Source organism: Gouania willdenowi, chromosome 16 (assembly GCF_900634775.1).
Source record: "Gouania willdenowi chromosome 16, fGouWil2.1, whole genome shotgun sequence".
Taxonomy (NCBI): Eukaryota; Metazoa; Chordata; class Actinopteri; order Blenniiformes; family Gobiesocidae; genus Gouania; species Gouania willdenowi.
In genome coordinates this window covers 32,146,321-32,173,032 of record NC_041059.1, presented here as the reverse complement: position 1 = coordinate 32,173,032, position 26,712 = coordinate 32,146,321, and the positions used below count along the sequence as shown (strand labels likewise).

General features: G+C 40.9%; 1 protein-coding gene across 1 annotated transcript; it reads left to right on the top strand.

The window, feature by feature from the left end:
* LOC114478570 (aldehyde dehydrogenase, mitochondrial-like) lies at window positions 1-25,600 on the top strand. The gene is made up of 13 exons (XM_028471725.1): window positions 1-181; window positions 8,867-8,971; window positions 9,950-10,090; window positions 10,373-10,452; window positions 10,677-10,788; window positions 12,066-12,194; window positions 12,331-12,444; window positions 18,552-18,654; window positions 20,612-20,796; window positions 20,865-21,029; window positions 21,896-22,053; window positions 22,534-22,648; window positions 25,339-25,600. The coding sequence occupies exons 1-13, from the start codon at window positions 65-67 to the stop codon at window positions 25,369-25,371; spliced, it is 1,557 nt and encodes a 518-aa protein (XP_028327526.1). The 5' UTR covers window positions 1-64; the 3' UTR covers window positions 25,372-25,600.
* The last annotated feature ends 1,112 nt before the right edge of the window (window positions 25,601-26,712 follow it).

Genomic DNA, 26,712 nt, shown 5'->3' with positions numbered 1-26,712 from the left:
GCTGGATAAGTCCAGGATTGATCTGGTGTCAGTGTAGTCCTCCTCCACCTCCACAGCTGTAACAATGTACACCGCACTGGTGAGTCGGGTTCTTCCCCGGTTCAGTGTCTTGTCAGGCCGTCACTTCTCCGCTGCTGCCATCCCAGCGCCGAACACTCAGCCCGAGGTTCACTACAACAAGGTGAGGGTCTGTGCGGGTTTCCCGGTGTTGTGCTATAATGTGTGACCCCAAACAAAATGTGACTGAAGGGGGTGACAGCTCCAATGTTCATGTTTAATGCAAACTCTTGTGTGTTTGAATCTTTTTGACCTCACATTCTAAACGCAAATTGCTTGCTATTGTTCGTTGTGCATTAAAAAATGGCAACAACACGTTTTTTACGGAGCTCCAGACGTGACATGGTTAAAAAAAAAAAAAAGTTTAATTTAGGCCAGGTGCTGCAACTGCGGAAGCAGCCTGAGAGGACCAGGGTGCTGAGCTTCTCACGCCGATGTGTTGTTTTTGTATGTGTTTTACAGTCGTTAAAAGTGTTACATAGTACTACAGACGCGTCACATGCACGACTTGACTTTTCGCTGCACAGGGAACTCAACGCGGCTGTTGTAAACAAGAAGCTTAGTTCCGTGTGTTTGCCCTTTTATATGTATTTATCTTTGTACATTTACAATCTATATAATGTGACGGAACAATGAATGCGTGTACAATATGTCTTATTTAAGAAATAAACACTTTATGTTGCTTCCACGCGGTATCCAACCCACGCCAACGAGAGAGAAAATATAATAACAACCTCTGAGCCTTGGGTTAGGTTAGGTTAAGTTAAGCCTTTTCACACTCTCACTCTGGTTCAGTACTTCCGCATTCGGTCAAAGGTCAAGAGGGATATGAACGTGGTATCAGTCTCTGAGGCAGAAAGACAGAGTTAGCTGCTAAAGCTAATGCTGCACACGAGCTAAAAATTCTGTTTTTTTCTTGACTTTTCAAACTGTTTTACTTACCTGTCCATCTTGTGCACTTCCTTCAAATTTGTAAATTGAATTAAAATAATAGCTTAATAGAAATAATCATGGACCTGGTTAGAGAATGGTGGACCTCGTAAATATACCTTTTCAAAGTGAGAACTCATACTGTCCTTTTCACACTCGGTAATATCTCCTGTCCAATCGATAATAATAATACATTTTATTTGTAAACCATTCATAAACTCTAAAACACTTTACAGTTGTTAAAATAACTACACAAGTCAGAAAAAGAAACCAGCAACAATAAAGTAATTACAGAAAATACATAACAATCAAAGTTAAAAGATTGTGGAAGCAGAGGGGGTCTGTCGCTTTGATACAGTTTCTCACATCGGTTTTACTAAAGTGCTCAGATCAGTGGAAAGCCTAACTGTCCCTGATGTGTCGTTCCCGGGTAGAGTCCGCTGGAGACCATGGAAGTCAGGGCTTGTCGTTCAGAGAGTCCCATCAATGGGAGGTCTGTCGCTTTGATACTGATTCTCATCGGTTTTACTAAAGTGCCCGGATATGTGCATCATTCCCAGTTAGAGTCCGAATCCGCCCGCTGGAGAAGCAGATAGTCGGTGTTTTCATTAGTCAGGGGTGGAAACTAGGGGACTGCCCTAGCTTCCACACTGCTGTTCCATCAGTTTTTAAAAGTGCTCGGATCAGCCAAAATCGGCATCAGCGGAAAACTTTGCACACCTCCTCGAGTCAGAATATATGTAATATTAATAATATAAACACTATTAAAACACTAACAATCACTGGAATAACATTACACAGGCTGTTAGGTTGGAAATAGCAACAGAGGAAACAAGCTTGTTTGTTTATATCCCTCTTGACCTATGACCCCCCCAGGTTGCGCATGCGCAGTTCCAGAGTGTGAAATGGCTTAATGGAGCAGTTGTAGAAACCGACTCACTACAGTACATACCCTACCTACATTTATGATCGTACACACACACACAGTCACATATTAACATTTTTAATGGTTGTACAACATAAATAAAAGCCATAAAATAGCATTTTGTGGCCACAATAAATTATATATATATGTATATATACAGGCATGTGCAGATGTGCCCTTTTGTCAGTGATGTGTGTGTGTGTGGCCCAAAATAGTAATAAATAAAACAAAATAATAATTTAGATCTCCTTTTTTTCGTCACATGATCCACATCGTGCCTTCACTGCCCTGATGTGCCCACACCATAGACGTGCCCTGCTGCTCATTAAACTGCTGGGGGGGGGCGCTAGCGAGCTCGATGGAGTAAAGACGCACTGCTCAGAGCTCTTGCACATTTCTGCTTAAATTTCATACTTAAAGGACACTTAAGTTACCAATTTATTTCCTAAAACCTCCTTAAATGGTATTACCATTGACAACACATCAAAGAGTTGGTCATAGGTGCTTTTATGGCCGCTAATCTGCGAAAGTTTAAATACGAGGCCTCGTCGAACACAAGGTCCAGTGCAGCCGGGGGAAAAAGTTCAAACAGCACCGCCGAGAAGGAGATGCCAAAGCCTGCTACTCCTCCGAAGCATAGCATGGACGCAACGGCAATCAAAACGGACATCCTGGTCTCCATACGGCAGGATATTTCCACCATTATCAAACAAGAAATTAAAGACGCCATGGCTGACCATTTCGAATCACTGAAAAGGGAAATACAGGACGTAAAGACCGAGATTAACAGCAACACCGCCGCCATTCGAGCGGAGCTGGAGCAGGTGAAAGCTAACGTCAGAAGTGTTGAGGATGGCATGTCCACCTGGTCTGATGAGATGGTGGCAATGCGAGGAACTGTGTCTACTCTCCAAAAAGAAATGAAGGTGGTTAAAGACAAGTGTGAGGATTTAGAGGGGCAAATGAGAAGATGTAATATCCGGATTATTGGTGTGGCTGAGCTCAAGGGATCCAGCACACCGGAGGCTGTCTCCTCACTCCTAAAAGAAGTGTTTCGGCTCGACAGGGAGGTGTGTGTGGAGCGCTCCCACCGTAGTCTGGTTCAATGGAAGCCGGGTGAAAAACCGCGCGCCATCATCGCTAGACTGAGCAGTGAGAGAGACGCCGTGGACATCCTGAGGAGAGCACGCAGCAGCGGAGGCAAACTTGTCTACAAAGCTAACCCCATCGCTATATTCCCGGACTACACCTCCAGCGTCGTAAAAGCCCGGGCCGCCTTCACCGATGTCAGGAAGATGCTCCGCAACAGACCTGGAGTTCGCTACGGGATCATCTTTCCGGCAAAATTCCGCGTTACTCACAACAACGTGGAAAGGGAGTTTGTGGATGCTGCTGAAGCCATGGACTATGTTAAAGGAAACATCCTTCAATCAGCAGATGAAGACATGTGACTGTCACGAGGTAACGCAAAGCGCTGTATGATTACTATGTTCAGATGTGTCTAATTTTCAACAAACTGTGCAGGAGCCTGGACTATACACATTGTTATTTGTTGGTAGTTCAACCTATTGCGTGCGCGCACGTGTTTAGAGGTGCCAGGACCACTCGCTCAGCCGTTTACCCTGAATCATAACGTATCCGCTTTTATTGTACACAATAATGGAAGCTGTTTGGATACATGCTCAGGGGGTTTGTGAGACTGTTTGTTGTTGTCCCTGTTCAGATCCCACTGTTCCCCAGGGATCGTTTAAAGGGGAAAAAAATGCAAATACTTTTTTTGTTCATGTTTCTAGTTTGTTTTTTGTTTTTTGTTTTTTTTGTTATGTTACACTATGCAAACAACATTGTGCTGGTATAGGAATAACTATACTGAAGGAACTCTCTCTGATTTTATTTAATTTTCAAAAATGGATGCTCTCAGAGTAATAAGCTATAATATTAAAGGAATCCATAGTCCTGTAAAACGAAAAAAAATTCTTGGTCAGTTAAAAAAGTATAATTGTCATATTGCATACCTGCAGGAAACACACCTGTCTGATGTTGAGCATGACAAGTTAAAGAGGTCCTGGGCGAACCAGGTATTTTATTCCTCTCATCGGTCTGGCAGGAAAAGAGGTGTTGCTATTTTAGTGCATAGGCAGGTGAATTTCACTCCATTGACCATTCATAAAGATCCAGAAGGAGGTATATTTTAGTTAATGGAGTTATTGATGGTGTACTGGTCTCCCTTTTCAACATTTATGCTCCTAATGAGGACGAGCCAAACTTTATACATAATATTTTCAATGTTGTGCTCCAAAAGAGCTCAGGTATATTACTGTTAGGAGGGGACTTTAATTGTGTCATGTCGCCACCCATTGATAGACAGACTAGCTCCAAAAGCCCTGTCTCTCAAATGAGCAAAGCTTTAAAACAACTTTCAACAGAACTCGGTCTAATAGATGTCTGGAGAAATAAGTTCCCTCGGACGAGAGATTTTACGTTTTATTCACACAGGCACTCATCATACTCCAGAATAGACCTTTTTTTCACCTCTAAAACTGAATTACATAGAATAGAAAACACTGAAATTTTTCCAATTACCCTATCTGATCATGCACCTTTAGTAGTAACATGGAACTTGGGACAGTTACCAAAAATTAAACACTGGAGATTGAATGCCTCACTTTTAAATGATAAGGAATTCTGTAATTTTATAAACACTGAACTGGAGACCTATTTGGAGATAAATACTACACCTGGAATGTCACCCCTCATTTTGTGGGATTGTGCTAAGGCTTATATCAGAGGTCGAATAATATCATTTGCGAGTGCCAAGAAAAAGAAAAAAGAGGCTAGACAGTGTGAATTGGAAAACCGTATACGTCTGTTAGAACAACAACATAAAAGGACACGAGCTGCGGATGTGCTCAGTGAGCTTAAATCATTACGCAGAGACCTTGACAGCCTGGTCACTGAAAAAATAGAGGGTAATTTAAGATTTACCAAACAAAAGTACTATGAAAATGGCAATAGGGCAAGTAGACTATTGGCGATTAGGCTTAAGAAACAGCAGTCTTCAAGCATAGTCCAAAAATTAAAATGCGATCAAAAAATAATTACTAAACCAGGCCAAATTGCAGACTGTTTTGCAAATTTTTATAAATCTCTTTATAAAAATAATGACACATGTAACGATGACAATTTAATATCAGATTTTTTTAAAGAGTATCCAGATAAAAACTCTCCCTGGACCATTAGCAACACAATTAGATGAACCAATCCAAGAACAGGAAGTTAAACAGGTGATATCAAATTTAAAAAGTAATAAAAGTCCAGGCCCAGACGGCTTCATTAATGAATTCTATAAACTATATAAGGAAAAAGTGACTCCCCTATTGTTAAAGGCTTACCAACATGCATTGCAAACCGAAACCATGGCGCCTTCCTGGAATAATGCTTCAATTGTTGTAATACATAAGGAGGGAAAAGATCCGACAATTTGTCAATCCTACAGACCAATATCATTACTGAACACCGACTTACGTATTCTTACAGCGATATTAGCCAAACGTCTCAGTAAAATTATTACAGAGGTGATACATCCAGACCAAACAGGATTCATGACAGGAAGACACTATGGGGACAATGTTCGTAGGCTTTTGAATTTGATGTCCTATTCAAAAACGAAACAAGAAGAAGCTATGATATTGTCTCTAGATGCCCAAAAAGCATTCGACCGTGTGTCCTGGCAGTACTTAAGACACACACTGGAAAGATTTCAATTTGGCCCAAATTTCATTAAATGGATACAGATTTTATATTCTAACCCATTGGCTGCAGTAAAAGTGAATGGAACAATGTCTAACAGATTCACACTGGAACGTGGCTGTCGTCAGGGTTGCTCACTGTCGCCCCTGCTGTTCAATATAAGTATTGAACCTTTAGCACAGTTAATTAGAGACGACAATGATATCCAGGGATTTTCAATAAATGGTCAACAACATAAGTTATCGATTTATGCTGATGACATACTATTATATATCTCCAATCCAACAGCAACAATTCCCCATCTTAAGGACCTAATCAGTAATTATGGTTATCTTTCAGGCTATAAAGTCAATATTGATAAAACACTGGCAATGGATATTGTAGGAAATATATCACAAACCGTTAAAGACCAGAGTGGCTTTAAATGGCCTAAAGATGGTATTAAATACTTGGGCATTCAAATTCCTCCATCACTAATTGATCTGTATAATACAAACTACAAGGTGATAATAGGGAAAATTAAAAAAGACCTGGAACGATGGACAGCCCTGCCTCTATCTCTCTTAGGTCGAATAGAAAGTATTCGTATGAATGTGCTACCACGACTCTTATACCTCTTTCAAATGCTGCCGATAAATATTCCAAATTCTGCTTTTGATGAGGTAGACAAGATGTTTTCCAAATTTATATGGCAATGCAAACGACCTAGGATCAAATGGCAAACTCTAAAAGTATCAAAATCTCGAGGGGGACTTGCTGTCCCTAATCTTAAACACTATTTTTGGGCAGCTCAAATGAGACCTCTGATTGTGTGGATGCAGGACTTGTCTGATACCCGTTGGCTCGATATTGAAAAAACTTTGTGTAGCAGACCGTTGGAGGCTCTCCCTTTCTCTGACATTCCATTTAAAGATATTCGTATGGGTGAATGGACCATGATCACACTAAAGATCTGGCGTAAAATAAAGCAGTCGTTTGGCTTGCCAAAAGAAATTTCAGCCCTTTCTGATGTTTCTTCCCTCCAAGGCTTTGCCCCGTCTACCATCGATAGGGGCTTTAAAACTTGGTCAACTTCTGGTCTTAGCAAACTCCATCATCTTGTGCATAATGGTTGTTTGAAGTCATTTGAACAATTAAGGGGTCAGTTTCGGCTTCCCTCCTCGGATTTCTTTCGATATCTACAATTAAGAAGCTTTTTGACAAAACATAAAGAATGGGTAAAAGTGTTAGAACCATCACCTGTTGAGGCTATTCTTATGAAAATACAACAAGGTAATCAACCTCTAAAGACTATCAATCATTTTTACAAGGCTTTTCTAAATTTGAATACAAACAATATATCTAATATAAGGATAAAGTGGGAGGCTGAGATTGGCACTGAAATTACTGAGGAGAGGTGGGATGAAATCTGCTCCGAAGCACACCTGGTGACCAACTCCAGTTCGTGGAGAGAGTTTAAATGGAAAATATTAACAAGATACTTCAGGACACCAGAAATAACTTCAAAAATGAATCCAGTAAATCCTGATACTTGTTGGCGAAATTGTAGTACTGAGCTTGGGAGTCATACTCATATTTTTTGGACTTGTCCAAAGATTAGTCCTTTTTGGAATAATGTCTTCACTGCCCTCAACACAGTATTCGGTCAACCATTTTCTAGAGAGCCACAAGTGGCTATTTTAGGTACAATTCCTGATGGGTTTGTAGGTAATAGCAGAAAATATCTGCTAAGAATTCTGCTGACAGCTGCACTCAAATGTATCACCATCAAGTGGCTGCAGTCGGACCCACCTACTTATTCTAATTGGATTGAGAAAGTGAGAGAAATTTATCGGATGGAAGAAATTACTTATTCTCTGAGGCTTCAGAAAGAGTTGTTCATTAAAAGATGGAGTCCCATGATGGATTTGCTATCTTAAAAAGATGAGCATAGTGTGGATGTTTGTTTTTGTTTTGTCTTTGTTGTTATGTTCTGGTATATATGTATTTTGTCTGATTATTTGTACAATAGTTTCTGTATAGTATTGGCATGCACTTACAGTATATAGTGTGATAAATGTGATTGTATTGTACAATGTTATAAATCTTAATAAAAATTGAGTTCTATTAAACTGCTGGGGGGTATTGCAAAAACATCAGATAAATACATCCAGGATAAAGGAAAATGCGTGCTGAGACAACGTCTGGTCATCACTTTTTTGGATAAATTGGTTGCACGTTTGCTGAGGCAGGATAAAGAGACGATTTCTTGCCTCCCGTGCCGGGGACCCGAGTTCTAATCCTGGTTAATTTTTTAAACTTTTTTTTGTGTTTGTATGTGAATTTTCTCTCTTGGAGATCAATAAAGGTATATTCTATGATAAACTTAAAAACAAGTATGTCAGAAAAATGTGAAACCCTTCAGATCCAACGCTACAATATCCAATTTCTTATTTTTAGGACACACTTGTAAAAAACAGCTATTATTTACAATGCAGTCATAATGAGTAAAGACAGATTATTCTGTATCTTCTTTAACTTCACTGTTGGTGTTTTATTAATAAGGAAAATATTCCTAATAAACCATCTGCCTTCTCACTTTCACTGCTCAAATATTGTCTTTTTATATGTTATTGTTGTCTTTATATATAAACTATGAAAATAAAAAACATTAATTTAAAACCAGAAGTCAAACGGACAAGTTAAATGACTATTTGTAATATTTGGGTGAAGAAACTTAAAAACCATGAACATTCTGTAAAACACTCATTTCTGACAGCAGAGCCACAGCAGGGATAACTTTTATCCTGGTTGTTAACCTGCTCTGCAGCAGGCTAGCTGTTGAGCTGTAACCATGGTTACTTGTCCTAGATAAACTTGGCCAGTCATTTAAAATGTTGTTTCGTAACCAAACTACACTTCTCATAAAATATAGTTGTATCAGCCTTGTTCTGAATTGAAGTTTCTACTTTTATTCCAAGAAGATTTTGCAGAAAGTGGTCTTGCATACTCTATCCTGGTCAGTAAAAGGGTTTTAAAGAAGGCACTTTTTTCATTTTCAATGTGTAGCAACTTTTTAATTAATTGAGTAAATCTTTTCATAAAAAAAAATTAAATGTGACACCTAATCAGTCTGAAGATCAGGTGAAACAAAATGGTTTTACTGCCTCTCCTCAATGTTCTAATGAGAATATCTTTAATCATAATGCTCTGATTCTTTTTCAGTTGTTCATCAACAATGAGTGGCATGATGCAGTGAGTGGGAAAACCTTTCCTACCATCAATCCCACAACTGGGGAGATCATTTGTCATGTTGCAGAAGCTGATAGGGTAAGCTATGTGAATCTCATATTGAATTTTTTAACCATCTGTGAAAGTGTGAGGGAAATTGAGGGCCACTACATGAATGGAAACATATCTTTAGTGTAATAGAATGAAAGTGACTTTCAGAGCCCTGTCTGTTTAATGCCCAGTGAATTACAGTAATATTGTATAATGAAACAATTGTACGCATTAACAGTTTAATCTGTTAGCATTCCTTCCTTCCTGGCTTTTGCTTCAGCAAAATAGTTGCTTTTGGGCAGGATTATGGATTTTTATTCTAAATATTTTAAATTATTTTAGAAATTGTCTCTGTGAGCACGCACGCATCTAGGTGGCTTAAGCTAACATGCTGATAACCAGCTTCATAGTATAGCCGCTCTGGGATAAAGAATGTTTGGTTACGTGAAGCCCGCTTACGGAGAGATCCATTCATCCATTTTGCCACCGCATATTCCTTTTCAGGATGGCGAGGGCCTGCTGGTGCTCAACTCCAGCTGTCATCACACGCTAGGCAGGGGTAAACATGCAATCACTCACTCCCAATCACTCCTACAGGCAATCTAGAGACTCCTCAGTCATGTTTTTGGATTGCTGGAGGAAGCTGTAGGACCCAGCAAAAAGTCACTCACTCACACACAGGGAGAATATTTTAACTTTAGCTTCTGGCAGGGATCCAGTTTTGAGATTTCTGAAATATGTTTGTCACCTTCATAATGTGTATTTACAGCTGTATACATTCATATAATAACAAACATGGCCAAAGCACACAAACTAAAATGTTAGCCTTTCATGTTCAGATGCTGGTGGATCTGAGCATGAGTCAAGAATAGACCTTCCAATTGATTGAGTCTTTTAACCTCATCTGTATGATCTATCAGTGTACTAGAAGAGCTATATTATACAGTACTTTCAGTGTCTGAAATAACAGGATTATCTTTGTGATTACATACTGAATATTTATTCTTCTATGCTTTGTATTTTTAGGCCGACGTTGAAAAAGCAGTGAAAGCTGCACAGAATGCTTTCAAGTTGGGATCACCATGGCGGCGAATGGATGCTTCTCATCGTGGCCTGCTACTCAGCCGTTTGGCTGATGCCATTGAGAGGGACGCTGCTTACCTTGCTGTCAGTCTGTATTCAATGCTTTAACTGTCAGTAAATTTTTTTAAATGCCCAACATGGTCGTTTGATGCAGTGATATCATGGATACTATTATCAGTGGGTTTACAAACCCAAAGCTCCCATGGTGCCGCAACTGTTCTTTCAACACATAATAAGTATATTTTTAACCAGTCAATGTCCTGTTGGATTTGAGGGTGTGATTATTGTAGACCTACATTTTAATACCGGTCTTCTATTCATTTATTTAACCCTGAGATAATTCATGTCATGATTCTGTGTTCACAGGAATTGGAAACTCTTGACAATGGAAAACCATATGCTGTGTCCTACTCTGTGGATATACCCAATGTGGTCAAATGTTTGAGGTAACCTCACCAAACTATTGCCCTGTAAATACCAAGAAACAGAAACTATGTGTTAGCATTGCCAGCCTATTCCATGGTAGCATTGGTTGGAGGTGGTGTTGGTAATATTGTCAACATTAGGAAGAGCAACAGGTTGTGATTCAGGTACTGACGGCGATACTGTATGTGTTTACATGGTGGTTTATGGGCCGGTACTTGTGTTTATGTATATTATTTGTGTTTAGATACTACGCAGGTTGGGCTGACAAATGGGAGGGGAAGACAATTCCCATTGATGGGAATTTTTTCTGCTACACTCGACATGAACCGATTGGAGTCTGTGGACAGATAATACCGGTAAGGAGGTCATGGTTTTTTCTACACCATGTGTTCACAGAGCATGTTTGACCATTTAAAATGAAAACATAAAATAAAGAAATTCTTTGTTCTGTGTACATCTGATTAAACAGATAATAAACTTTAATGTGTTCAAATAACTGAATCAGCAAAAAAACCTGTTATTTTATTTATAAACGACTAATAAAAATTCACAACACCAGAATAGCTGAATACAGATTTCCTAAATCCATGAGTTGTCAGCTCTAACATCGGCCCAGTCACAAGGATTTTACTGAGAAACCCATTTTATGTCCAGGTGCCACAAAAGCTGATTTCCCACCAAAATTGTCCAGAGCTTTTTGACGTAGGAGAGTTTGCGTTTTGAATTCTAGTAGCTAAAACAGTGCACACACAACGATTTTCTAAATCTTTTTCGAGATGTTTTATCTTACAGACCCCACAGATGAAGATTAAAAAAAATTAGGCATTGAACAGTTTTGCAGCGTCATTGCCCGATCTTGTCAAATCTCGGAAGCTAAGCAGACCGGACTGAATTAGTACTTGTACGGGAGACCACTGAGAATACCAGGTGCCACATTGGGGGCGGAGTCACTTTAGTAACTGTCATATCATCCTTAGGAAAGATGCTACACCCACATTGTTTATTATAAATGTGCTGATTGCATGTGTTGGTGGTTGTCGGAAGAGCCGATGGCGTAGTATGACAACTTCGCTTCTGTCAGTCTGCCCCAGGGCAGCTGTGGCTACAATCCTCAGGTTGGGCAGGTTCGCACATCAGTGGGAATTCACACTAACTGCTGTACATTTTAGTTTGGTGCTTTTGTTTTGATGTGTCCCAGCACACTCACATGGATCATATGTGACCAAAGTACGCTCAGAGAGTCTTTGACTTTCTTGTGGCAGCGCAGTTTATTCAAGTTTAATGAGTTTTAAAAAAAGTAATTGCAATGGCAGACAGGCACTGACATATTGTTCAAATGGGCTTCAGTAGTGATGTAGTTACTGCACACTTCAGATGCACCCACATTTCAGGTAAAATTGATTTAAAAGATAAAAGAGTGGTCCTCCACCATCAGGTCTGCAGACCTTCAGAGGTCTGCGGACCATTTGGTCCGTGGCAACGAAGAAAGAATTAAGTTTAAAAAATGTTTTATGGGTATTTTATTTGATACAAAATTGCCACACCTTGATTGTGCCCACATCACTCCTGTGGCTCTGCAACACATGTATTTTATGTTTAATCTTACTCCTGCTACTCTCCTATCCTTCTGCAGTGGAACTTTCCCTTGCTGATGCAGGCCTGGAAACTAGGTCCTGCTCTTGCAACTGGGAACACTGTGGTGATGAAAGTTGCAGAACAGACGCCACTGACTGCACTTTATGTTGCCAGTTTGATCAAAGAGGTACTGTGCTCTCTTTTTGACAACTATACACCTACCACTTACAAAGGATCAGACGGGTTATAATTCAGTTTTTAAGCCTGAGCAACTTCAGGTGTTGGATTTTCCATATTGATTTATAGCCTGACTCATGTTCCAGGTGGGCTTCCCAGAAGGTGTTGTAAATATCTTGTCTGGAATGGGACCAACAGCAGGTGCTGCCATCGCAAGTCACATGGACATAGATAAAGTGGCCTTTACTGGATCCACAGAGGTAAGGCCAAGATATTTGTTGATTGAAAGAAAAAAAAAAAAATGTTGTATTTTAGCATCAAGTTTGAAAGCTGGAGGTATTTGCAATGTTAGGAAAACTAATCTAATGTTGATGTAAACAACGTTAGGAAGCATTTTTTTTGGCACATAAACACACCAGCGGTCAATTCCTACATTACAGTGAACTTCTTTTGCTATGGCAGTTTTTTTCTTTTTTTTTTTTTTACATGGTGAATTTCAAATAGCCTTTTTGTGCATCAAATTAAACTTGTATGGATGGAGACCGACCAATAGAAGGATGTCACATTTGTAGCAGGTTTACTACAGTGTCGGAGTAAAAGTTTTAATCAAAGATGAATATTTTTACAACGTAACACCAGTTGGCTATATAAACTGATGGCTTTAATTTGTTTACAAAGTTAATGAGTCCTAACAAAGAATATGGAAAATGACTTTAGACACAGTCTGCTAAAAGTAAACAAAGTTTATAATTACAACTCATGCAATTCATTTACATTTAAAGAAAATTGACAAATGTGTAATTAACACAAATCATATATAGGTATAGGAAGGTAAATGAAATATGAAACTAGAGGAATTCCATTTCCTGCAAAAATTAAATAAAAGTGAAAATGGTTAGCAGAATATTTAAAAGCCGACATCTGGTCCAACATTTCTCTTTTATTTTTGACATTTTGGCCATTTTAGGTTTTCAACTTCATCTTTTTGTAGCTATTCTAAAGAGTCTGCCACAGTTTAAAGGGGAAGATGTCTGTGTGAAAAATGATAATTTAATATTAAAAATTTGATTGACAAAGGTTTCTGTGTACCCCTTGAGATGTGTTCAAGAACCCATGAAGGTACACGCACCCCTGATTGGGAACCTTATACTGCATGTATCAAATGAGAATGTCCATGCATCGTTCAGCTGTGCATTCTCAGCATTGAAGTTCTGCAGATGTGGACAAAATGAATAATCTTCAAAAAGTTAAAGAAAGTCAAAACATTCTGCAGTTTTCTCTTTTTTCCCCCCCTTAACTCTGTGATGTATGAATTATGAAGCCGGGAGTAAAAAGATTTTCTTGACTTTTTATATTATTTTTATGGTCACAAAAAATGTGTAACTTGTTTTTTTGTTTTATAAATATCATTTTTTCGGAGTTACAAACATGCTCATTTTCACAAACTACATTGTCCAAGCAGTTCAACATAAAATACAATGAAAGTGATTTTAAACACTAATAAATTGAGTTCATAAAAAATTTATATTTTCCTAAGCCAACAGATTTTGAGTTTAGATACTTTCTTAGTTTGAATTCTGTTGAGCGGTTTCTAATTGGATGGTTTTTTGGCACTAGTTTTGACAAAGGCATTCCTAAGTAAGAGGGTTGCATTTTTTTCTCTGCACCCCATGTATCCCAACAAAAAAAACCCAGACTATACCACACCAGGCCCCCGTACTCTGGTATAGCAGCTAAACCTTCTCACATTGATCCTTTCTTCACGTTTCACCACAAGGCATCAGGAAATCTGGTTTGGTTAAGCCAGACTTATTAAGTCAACCAGGATTTTACCTTTTTTTAATAAGTAAATCCCCATGAACTGCCACGTTAACATGGTGGGGTTGTTTGAGCGCCCGAATGATCCTAGGAGCTATGTTGTCTGGGGCATTATGCCCCTGGTAGGGTCTTCCTGGGGTCGTAGGTGACAGGTCAGACTAAGCAGTTCAGAAGACCCCTTTATGGATAAAAATAGATCAAGGACTGTGACGTCGCCCGGTATGGTGCAGCCGGGGTCCCACCCTGGAGCCAGACCTGGGGTTGGGGCTCGAATGCGAGTGCGTGGTGGTCTTTGCCCACGGGGCCCGGCCGGGTTTAGCCCGAAAGGACAACTTGGGCCCGCCCTCCTGTGGACCCACCACCCGCAGAGGGATCCATAGGGGTCGGGTGCAGAGAGGACAGCTTCTGGCTGTTGGGACATGGAACGTCACCTCGATGGGGGGGAAGGAGCCTGAGCTAGTGCGGGAGGTTGAGAGGTGCAGGCACAGCTTGGGCTCCATATCCTAACTGGAGAGAGGCTGGATGCTCCACTTCTCTGGCGTTGCCCGCGGGGAGAGGCGGCGGGCTGGGGTGGGCTTGCTTATTGCCCCCCAGCTCAGCCGCCACGTGATGGAGTTCACCCCAGTGAATGAGGGGGTCGTGTCCCTACGCCTTCGGGTTGGGGACAGGTCTCGCACCGTTGTCTCAGCCTACGGACCCAACATCGGTGCAGAGTACCCGGCCTTCTTGGAGTCCCTGGGAAGGGTACTAGACAGTGTCCCAACTGGGGGCTCCATTGTTCTACTGGGGGACTCAACGCCCATGTCGGCTGCGACAGTGAGACATGGACAGGGGTGATTGGGAAGAATGGCCTCCCCGATCTGAACCTGAGTGGTGTTCTGTTATTGGACTTCTGTGCCAGTTACAGTTTGTCCATAACGAACATCATGTTCGAGCACAAGGGTGTCCATAAGTGCACGTGGCACCAGGACACTCTAGGCCGGAGGTTGATGATCGACTTTGAAGTTGTATCATCTGATCTCCGGCCGCGTGTCTCGGACACTCGGGTGAAGAGAGGGGCTGAGCTGTCAACCGATCACCACCTGGTGGTGAGCTGGATCCGCTGGCAGGGGAGGAAGCCGTTCAGACCTGGCACGCCCAAACGTGTTGATGGTCTGTTGGGAACATCTGGTGGATCCCTTTGTTTATGTCTGGATGAGCTTCTCCCAGATCCCGAGGGAGGTGGGAGACATGGAGTCCGAGTGGACCATGTTCTCCTCCTCCATTGTAATTGCGGCCGTTTGCAGCTGTGGCCTTAAAGTCTCTAGTGCCTGTCGTGGCGGCAATCCCCGAACGCGGTGGTGGCCCCCGGAAGTAAGGGGTGCCATCAAGCTGAAGAAGGAGGCCTACTTGGCCTTTTTGGCTTGTAGGACTCCGGAGGCAGCTGAGAGGTACCGGCAGGCCAAGCGTGCTGCAGCCCGCACGGTCGCAGAGGCAAAAACTCGGGTCTGGGAGGAGTTTTGGAGAAGCCATGGAGGAGGATTTTAGTTAGTTAGTTAATTCATTTATTGTCCACAGTGTGGAGATTCATCTTTGGTCTCATATAAAAACAAGCATAACAACAACACTTACACACAGACATCTTCAGGGCAAGAAGCAGGAGAGCAGTGGCAGTATACAACACATCAACGGGACATGGTGTTCAGTACCCCAATTGCTTTAGGGATAAAGGAATTTTTAAAAATATTATGATTTGCCCTTGGCACTTTGTAACGTCTACCTGAGGGGAGAAGTTCAAACTCCCTATTGAGTGGATGTGAAGGGTCGTTTGCTATTTTGACAGCTTTTTTTCCTCAGCACTTCCTCGTACATAAAACTTACTTGTTTCTGTTTTGTCGGCCTTGAAGAGATTCTGGCAAACCGTCCGGCCCCTCAGGAGGGGCTGAATCCCACTGCCATTTTCCGATGACGAAACGGAGGCTGGGGACTCAGAGGTGGACTCGCCCATCACCCAGGCTGAAGTCACCGAGGTGGTTGGAAAGCTCCTCGGGGGGCAGGGCTCCGGGCGTGGATGAGATTTGTCCCGAGTACTTTAAGTCTCTGGATGTTGTAGGACTGTCTTGGTTGACACGTCTCTGCAACATTGCGTGGCAGTCGGGGACAGTGCCTCTGGATTGACAGACCGGGGTGGTGGTCCCTCTCTTTAGGAAGGAGGATTGGAGGGTGTGCTCCCACTACAGAGGGATCACACTCCTCAGCCTCCCCGGTAAGGTCTACTCCAGGGTGCTGGAGAGGAGGATCCGGCCAATAGTCGAACCTCGGATTCAGGAGGAACAATGCGGTTTTCGTCCCGGTCGTGGCACATTGGACCAGCTCTATACACTTTATCGGGTGCTCGAGGGTTCGTGGGAGTTCGCCCAACCAGTCCACATGTGCTTTATGGAGCTGGAGAAGGCATTCAACAGTGTCCCTCGTGGTGCTCCGGGAGTATGGGGTCCCGGCCCTTTGCTAAGGGCTGTCCGTTCCCTGTATGACCGCAGCAGGAGCCTGGTTCGCATTGCCGGCAGTAAGTCGGACCTGTTTACAGTGCATGTTGGTCTCCGCCAAGGCTGCTTTTTGTCACTGGTTCTGTTCATTACTTTTATGGACAGAATTTCTAGGTGCAGCCAGGCACTGGAGGGAGCCTGATTTGGGAACCTCAGGATCTCATTTCTGCTGTTTGCATCGGATGTTGTTCTGTTGGCTTCAACAAATCAAGATCTTCAGCGTGCACTGGGGCGGTTTGCAGCCGAGTGTGAAGCGGCCGGGATGAGGATCAGCACCTCCAAATCTGAGGCCATGGTTCTCCACCAGGTCTGTGGAGAGTCCTTGTCTCAAGTAGAGAAGTCCAAGTATCTCGGGGTCTTATTCACAAGTGAGGGTCGGATGGAGTGTGAGATTGATAGATGGATCGGTGCGGCTGTATCGGACTGTTGTGGTGAAGAGGGAGCTGAGTCAGGGGGCAAAGCTCTCAATTTACCGATCGATCTACGTTCCTACCCTCACCTATGGTCATGAGATTTGGGTAAAGACCGTAAGGATAAGATCGCGGATACAGGCAGCCAAAATGAGTTTCATTCGCAGGGTGGCTGGGCGCACCCTTCGAGATAGGGTGACAAGCTTCCTCAGTCACCCGGGAGGAGCTTGGAGTACAGTCACTGCTCCTTCATGTCGAAAGGAGCCAGCTAAAGTGGCTGGGGTATCTGTTTCGGATGCCTCCTGGTCGCCTTCCTCGTGAGGTGTTTCAGGCAGGTCCTATTGGGAAGAGGCCTTGTGGAAGGCCCAGCACACGCTGGAGGGACTTTGTCTCTGAGCTGGCCTGGTGTCGCCTCGGGGTTCCCCAGAACGGCTGGAGGAGGTGTGTGGATCGGGAGGACTGGGCAACTCTGCTGAGACTGCTGCCTCCGCGACCCAGCCCCAGATAAAGCGGAAGGAGATGGAGGGATGAATAAGTAAATCAGCAATTGCATGCATTCTGCTATCACATTGTTGTTAAATCTTTCATGGTATTTGTACATTTGAGAAAGAGTTAAACTATGCTGCTGATTTTGGTTTGTTCTATTTCAAAGTGCCAGTAGAAATAAACAGTCCTTCTCAGATGTCCTGTCTGTGGGCGATGAGTTTGCATCTTCTACAAAGGCTTAAAAGGGAACTTTACTGGTTGACAAAAATAAATTATCACTAAATCTGAACAAAACAAATATCATGCTTTTTGGAAAACTGAATAGCATGTAATCAATTACAGGTTCAAATAGATGGTGTCAACAATGACAATTTAAATGAAAATAAATTCCTGGAAGTGACAAAATTTAGGGGAAACATCACATTCATCATATCAAATCCAAAAATTGTTTTGTATCCTTCACTCATTTGTCGTTATTTAAATGACTGTATATAGGCATGGGGAAACACTTACAAAACTTCACTTCAACCACTTTTCATTCAGCAAAAAAGAGCAATCAGAATCATTCATACTGTAATGTTGATTTTGGGGTTCACACAAATTACTTTTTTTTTTTTTTTTTTTTTAATCTAAATTTGGAAATGTTATGACTTGGTGGAGAATAAAACAGTACAGGTGTTATAGAAATGATTTAATTACCTGTTGAGAAAAAAATATTTAGCAAATGTTTCACGTAAGAAAGAGAGGTTATAATTTAAGAGGAAAATTAAATCTCAAAGTTTGCAATATTCACACAACAATTACTAGTTTCTGCATTACCATCTGTGCAGTTCAACTGTGGAACAGATCGATGATTTAAAAAAAAAAAATATTAGAAAATGTGGATTTCAATCTCTAATTTGAATGTTTGTACTTATACTCCAACTATCCAAAAACATCTATGTTGATTTGTGTTTGAGTTGGAGATGGGCACCAACAGATCCCAGGAACTACAAGTAATCTGAACAGGAATAAATGGGTCTGAAGATGAATAAATGACTGAAAAATATAAAGACAATGTAAGATATTGTATAAAACAATGATAACCTGAGTTCAGGTAACTTTCCTTTTTTGTTGTCTTTTCATCAGGTGGGCCATCTAATCCAACAAGCTTCTGGGAGCAGTAACCTGAAGAAAGTCACTCTAGAGCTCGGAGGAAAGAGCCCCAATATCATCCTCTCTGATGCCAATTGTATGTATTTAACATTCAATGTTTTACTGTGTATGTTTTCATGGGGCTGTGGGGTTCTGGAACTGTGGTGGGTATCTTGTCATTGGCAGGGTGGGGTTTCAGGATCTTACCTGACCTTATTCCTGCTACAGACGGAGAGTCGAGCAGCTTTCATGGCTTTTTATTGATATATACAGTATCTATGTGAATCTCAATATTTTTATCAAGTCCTACTGGAAAGCAAATTCTGGGTTAACTGTGCTGATGCAAAATGCAACACAGGCACATTTATTAACAAACTGCTGCACAATATGTACCACTTTTGGCTTTTTCCTTCTCTAAGGGACAGTATGTGTGAGTGAGTTTTTTTAGTGGCTTATTAGGGGAATGTCTGGGTTAGGAAGCACTCCAATCCATCCAACTGTGCTTTTCATGCTTTTCTGAGAAGTAAAGAAAGCAGCAACTCCTAAAACGAATATTTTAATACAAAATAAGCTACAGTATAAAATATATATCATTTTAGGTGATATTGGTATTTTCTAAAGTAGAAATCTCAATATATCTTCGATCTCGATATATTGCCTAGGCCTATGCCTCACGTTTTTTCTCGACTAGAAACGTGGACAGGTTGCAATTACTGTGGTTTCTGCAACCTGAGGTCACACCCGTCCACACCCCAAGTAGTACCCCAGATACCGTACCTCCCTGTCTTTCTGCATACTTTTTTGGGCTGGTCGTGTGCTCTGCCCACCTCAACACGCCCAACATGCGACAGATATGCTTGACCCAGGTTTCACTGTAGGTGATGACGTCATCCAAGTTTGCAGTCGCAAAGGCAGCTTATGAGTCCAGCACCAATGTGTTGGATGTGTTGGAAAGTGGCTGGATCCCTAAACAACCCGAAAAGAAGCATGATGAAGTGGTACAAACCCTACAGAGTGGAGAAGGCCGATTTCTCCTTAGACTCTGCAGTCAAAGGAATTTGAATATGTCATGAAAAACTGAGCAGTACTCAGAAGCTCGTCACTGGGCAAAGGGTATACTGTTTTTGTCAGAAATCGTGGGACTCTATTACTGACATTTCCAACATGGCCGCTAATTCATTCTGAAATGTTTGTGTTCAAGTAACTTATAGGTCATCAGTTGTTTTTCTGATTACTTCAAACAAATGTTAGTATTCTGTAAATACTAACATTTGTATTACTTTAAAAAAAAAAACCTCAATGAGAACTGGGCTGCCTGTGGAAACACTGGGACGGGCCCTCACTGCAGCACACGCAGTATGACACATCACTAACTTTAGGGGTGAATATTTAGGCACCTCACGATTCCATTACTGGACGTTTATAGGAACTGCATCTTGATTATAAAATGAATATTGATGCACCTTTCACAGCATTTCTTTGTTTCTCACCATGACAACTGATGAGTTGCCATCTTTCACACAGAAGACACATTTACCTCTTTTAGATGTATTATAGCAGCAGAGAAAATCTGTAAACTGTTCAGTTAAAACTACATTGTAAAGTCCCAAAGGAGTAACATCCTTACTGTAATATATACAATACAATAAAAAAACACTAACAAAAAGGGTTGCTCTAAATTCTAGATTATATAGAGATTACTATATAATAAACGTAATCAGCAGCTAAACCATAGTGCTTTCAAAGTATTTTACACACACTTGCCTGGTCTCTCTTCCACTTTGGACCCACAAACACAGTCTGGGCACATTGGCAATTAAATTATGTCCACACTGAGGACAAGTTGTGCTTTGAGAGGGAATTGTTTTTCAGTTCCAATGTCCCATGGTGCAACAGTCTGCTCCACATCACATACTAGTTGGTATGATTCATACCATTAAAATGAACCAGTATACTGCCCAACACTATGGGCTGTGACCCATTAGATGACAACGTCTGTTATTCAAGTACACCACTTATGTCTAATGGCAGCTCTCGCTCCTTTTCTGACACAGTGGAAGATGCTGTGGAGCAGTCCCACTTTGCCCTGTTCTTCAACCAGGGCCAGTGTTGCTGTGCTGGCTCAAGAACATTTGTCCAAGCAGACATCTATGATGAGTTTGTAGAGCGAAGTGTTGTCCGAGCAAACAGACGAGTGGTTGGAAACCCTTTTGACCTGAAGACGGAGCAAGGACCACAGGTACGTTACTATTGGATCATTGACATGAGTTCACTTGAGCTGTGAATGATGCTGTTTGTTCTGTTCAGATTGACGAGGAGCAGTTCAACAAGATCCTGGGCTACATAGGTAGTGGGAAGAGGGAGGGTGCCAAGCTGATGTGTGGGGGAGGAGTGGCCGCGGACAAAGGTTACTTCATTCAGCCTACAGTGTTTGGAAATGTCCAGGACAACATGACCATTGCTCAGGAGGAGGTGAGGCACCTTGGGTTAGTGACGCATCTATTAAACAATTCATGAAAGCTTTTGTAGATAATATTGCTAATAACCAGAGCAGTCATAATAATAATAGCACTTATGAATTAAAAGCACCTTTCACAATACTCAGACACGTGTGTATATACTGTATATATATATTTATATATCGCTCCTTTCCCCTACATATTTGACAATCATTTACTTGTTATTGTCTCCTCCCCTCACCCTCTAATAGCACAACACCATTATTATAATATCACACACACTTACTGTATTATAATGTATACGATTTGTAAATATTGTCTATGGCATTTTTTTTTTAACTGTCTGTCTGTGGCAAAAAATAAAATAATAAAAAAAAATAAAGAGGCATAGAGACGACACTCGGCTACTGAGAGCATCATCACACGCTGTCTGCGGTCCACACGCTGTACAGTGTGTGATTCACTCAGAAGAAAAAGTGCTTGCTCTGCCATTGCATCATGTCATTCCCTCAGTCTCAGCAGAGCCTGGTCACAGCCAGTTTATGCTGGTTACAGGTTCATCAGAATGCACACGTCCACATTCAGGGCCAGTTGTTTCCCTCAGGCCATCAGCGCTCTAAATGCAGACCAAATAACTATTATTAATGCAACTCTGCAATATCAACTTCTGCACTTTTTCTGTTTCATGAATTTATTTCTGAACCTTTTTTAATGAATGTATTATGTTCTCTCTTTCTACACATGAGGAGCAGTTTTCTAATATATTATAATACTGTTAATGCTTTTATCAATGGCAGTGAAACGTATTTGATTATCTCTGACTTTTATAAAAACCTCTTCTTTTTAAAAATCTTTTTGTTGGTCTATTTTTCTGTGTAGATATTTGGCCCAGTGATGCAGATCTTAAAGTTTGAGACACTGGAGGAGGTCGTGTCACGAGCTAATGACACCAAATATGGCCTTGCAGCTGCTGTGTTTACCAAAGACATTGACAAAGCCCATTATGTGTCCAACACGCTCCGAGCAGGAACCGTCTGGTATGATGATACTTTACACTTACATACTTTAAGGAAATATTAGTGATGTTTAATCTTTTCCATTAGGCTGACATATATCCTTCTTATTATGAGACTCCATGATTCTTTACATTGTTTGTGTCACTTTATTTTACTAAACTGTCAGTGATGCTCAGCAGGTCACTCATCCTAGAAATTAAGAGGTGAATTAAATATGTGGCAATCAGATCCGATCATTATGAAAGAGGATGTTGATTGATATTGGACTGTCTAACGATATTGTATTCATTAATATTTGCATATTTTACTGACCACAAAAAGGAAGTTAAATGCAATATGAAGCTTGGCCCACATCAGATGTTAAAACCGTCATCAGAAGACATGGACCATGCAGATCTGTCCATCCACACCTGAAGTCATAGCTACAGATCATCAGTCCACATGAAATGAAAGCATGAAGGTCTTTACCTTAAATGTAAGCTGTTTGTTCCTTCTCTGCAGGGTTAACTGCTATGATGTGTTTGGAGCCCAGGCGCCGTTTGGTGGGTACAAGGCATCAGGTAACGGCAGAGAACTCGGAGAGTATGGACTTGACAACTACACAGAAGTTAAAACGGTAAAAAGATCTGAATGGTGCATAAACTACATGTATATGTATGTTATGCACCATGGCAAAACCAGGAACATGTCTTCTTGAAAGAAATGGAGGAAAAGGGCAAAAACCTTCATTTCATGAGAAAATAGTGATTTTTGTTCTTTTTAAAATGTTAGTTGAAGTTACAAATAAAGCACTCCATTCTTCAAATAACCATATCAAAGGTTTTAAAATGGTAAACTTTGTCTTTGAAAATGGTTTGTTTTGGGGGTGTGGAATTTCAACAGACGGTATTGCATTGTTTTTTTTTCTTACCACTGCCTTGCATTGAGTCAAACAAGCGTCAGCTCAAGGCGATATAAGCATTTCACTTTTAGGAGGAAAACTCGCACTGCGCTTCAATTCACCTATGTTCTGAACGGAAAGATATTAATGAGGGATAAAATGCATTAAAATGGCTCAAATAGCTTTTAAAAACCATGGCTGGGGGGTGGGTTGATGCAAATGCTCAGTTTTTGTTCTTCCAACCCCCTGCCCCCCACCTGCCTGCTCAGGTAGCTAAGAAAATCTTCCGACACTTTTGAGAAGGTTGTCCGATTTTTACTTTTGAGACTCAACATTCAAACGTCCATAACTTCTTCATATATTTTCTGATTTCAATATGTGTGATTTCATTGACAAGCTTAGAATACATACTTAGAATCTGTTAATAACTCAAAACACCCCCCCGGCTGATATTTTCCTGGTTTTCTCATGGCCTGTCACATAAATCCACCTCTCGGGTGGACATACCACCCTCTTTGATTGGTATGTTTGCCTTCCTCAAGCTCAGGTGCTCTACCAGAGGCTGGGGAGTTTAAGGGTTCTGCCTTGTATCTCAGCTGTTCCTAGAACTGCACACTTCCTAGGCCTCAGATGTTGTTAGTGGAATTTGTTTAACTTTTTTAGTGCTCCTACTAACACGAGCAGTCAGATGGTATAGCCACAACTAAAACCACTGCCCTCTGCTGGTGCTTTTCAATCACCTCTGTATCTAGTTGGTTATCCAGCAACTGTTCGTTTTTCTGGAAGCTGAAGTCCCACAAGACATTAGCCTTATTGTTCTTAACCACCTTTAGTGGTGTGTCCCATCAGGATTTGGGAGTTTCCAGTGCATACTGGGTACAGATGTTCTGTACACGATCCCAGCAGTTTGGTTGTGCCTCTCCATGCAAACAAAACCTGCCTGCATCTTACGTCCTCCATCTAGGGGTTTGTCCCTCCATGTTGCTGCTCCTCTACTACGTTGTCCTCTGCTTGTCTGAGTCATTTACTGTGCAACTTATCATTTAGAGCCATCTTCTTGATGTCCTGCTGGTATTTGGATGTTTTATCCTGGATGCTCACTAGTCCTCTGCCTCCTCCTTTCCTCTTAGCTCAACAGCCTAAGGGTGTTGAGCTTTCTTGTCTTCTTGCTATCATTGGTTTCAATTTCTTTCTTTGTCCAACTTATGATCCCAGCTGAGTATCTGATGACCGGCAGTGTGTACATGTTGATGGCTCAAACTGACTTCTCAGTACATGCCTTACTCACTATAAGTACTAGGTTGTGTTTGACGTCCTTGTGATTTACATTAGCCTGTGGAATGCCAAGGTACTGTAGCTTGTCTGGATAGCTCTGATGTTCCTCTCTGGTAGGTCAACTCCCTTCGGTTCTGTTTAAATTGTCTTTCTTGGATACCATCCGGCCACACTTGTCTAACCTGAATGACATCCTGATGTCCTTGCTGTATTTCCTGGCAGTGTGGATAAGTGAGTCAATGTCTCGCTCATTTTTAGCATGCGACTTGACGTTATCCATACTTGATGTTTACCTGGGCAATGTTCTTCCACATTCCCATGGAGTTTTTGTATGAAGGCAGTTTGTGTATTGTTCTTTTACAGTTCCAGACATTCCAGTATCCATGTGTGGCATTGAGTTCTAGGCTTATTTGTAGTCAATCCAGGTTGTGCACAGGTTGGTCCTCCTACTGTTTGCCTCCCCAGATGTCACTGCCAATTTCTTTATGTGCCTCACTCCTGTACTGACCTACGTGCCTACTTATCTTGGCCAATATGCTTGGTAGGAGAATCCATGTTGTGGAACGGTTATTGGCTGGTAGTTGAATGAGACATTTGCCCTCTTGCATCTGTCTTGTGTAATAAAGCTTGTGGCGGCTCCTATTTACTGTTAAGAGAACACTCTGTTTGCTGCATTTTTGGGTTTCAGAGTTTCCAAAGTTACCAAGGACTCACTGGATGTGGTTGCAACAGCCAGATTTTTAACCCTGTTCCACTGTGTGATGATAGTCAATGATGTTTGATATGAGTTTGCAGCCCTGGGTCTCAAAATTTAACCATAATTGGGCTGCAATCATTTGTTTAATTGGAAATGTTGAATGGTAATGGGGTTGAAAGACTTATAGAATCACTTTAAACATAGTAAATAAATAGTGGGATTAGTAAATGTGTCATTTTTACTTCAAGCTTCAGTGGCAGTTTTACGTTGTTTGTCCTCTACCTATGTCGTTTTAAGAAATCTAACTCTTAACACAGCTAATTATAAATATATACACATTTGGGTACAACATGGATGGATGATGCTGTATATGGAGAGTCACAGGGCTGTGTTTTATCTTCCATTATCTAAAATTATGAGCACTGTCTGATTTTTATTTTTATTTTTTTTTCAGGTAACGATCAGCGTCCCTCAGAAGAACTCCTGAACATTTGTGGTTGGAGTTCACAAACCCTGTTAAGAAATACTGCAGTGATCTCCTGCCAACACTTTGGCTCATATATGTATAATTACTACAACACAATCTAAGTTGAATCATTTTTAAATAAGGCTTTAAAGTCTGCTTCTCTTTCAAATCAATGGCTGTTTTGGTGACTTTTTTCTTTTACACTAAAGGAAAATAAACGCACCATGATCTGCCATGTTGCATCTCAAAATTTGTTTAGAATTTTTTTTTCTTAAATAACTTTTAGTTTGAAACTGAATTTGAACATTTACTTGAGGCTTGTCTTATCATTAAGAAACATTTGACATACATACATCATTCCAAGTGGTTCCTATACCTTTTTGTATTGTTTTAAGGCCAGAGTTAAGTGGAACTGTTGACTCAGCAGCGGCTGATTCCCTCGTCAACATGGAACTCTCTCCCATCGTGTCTGCCCGTGTAGACATCCTTTTACATCGTGTCTTAAACCCACTTTATTTGTTAGATGAAGAACCACTGGAGATATAATTGAAACAAATTCCATAACATCAACCTGGTCAAATACATTGAAAAACAGTTTTTTCCATTCTCCTTTCCCCTTTTAGAATTGAAAATAGAAAATCAGCTGTTTCCTTTTTGTTTCCTTTATAGAACATTTGTCAGGATCTTTATTATTATTTAAATTTTTATACCTGGACTAACTTAAAGTTGCCTCAATATAAGGCATTTTTGCAGTCAGTAAAGACAGTTTGAAGTCTTTATTGTGAGGTCAGAACTCTGATGACCTGTGGCATAAAACTGTTGCAGGACTGAGCAGTTCTGGGTCTGATGCTGGGGAACACTTGCCAAACTCAAGGCCCGGGGTTCAAATCCAGCCCTTTAGAGCAGTGGTTCCCAACCTTTTTTGTCTTGTGTACCCCTTGAGCCGTTTTGTCATCCCATGAGTACCCCCTCACTCATGTGTGTGCATGATTCTTCAAAAGTAGAACACAACACAACTGAATATTCAAAGCGTCATTTTATTTCCTATTCTTAAATTGAACAAATAATATTCAGGCATTATCTTATTCAACTCAAATTGAACATAAAATGGTGTTGCCTTCAGGGCAATAAAAATGATAAATATAAGAAATAATATTATAATAAACATTTTTATTATTAATACTGTATTATTATTACTAATACATTATTATTAAAGAAAAACTAGAAAGTTGAAATTAGATAAAATATAAATAAATAGCAAAAAAATAATTAACCTGCATGTGTTATATATAACTTTTATGAGATTTCCCACAAAACGAGCTTCTTTGAACATGTCTCATTTGAACTTGAAAAATCAGAAAC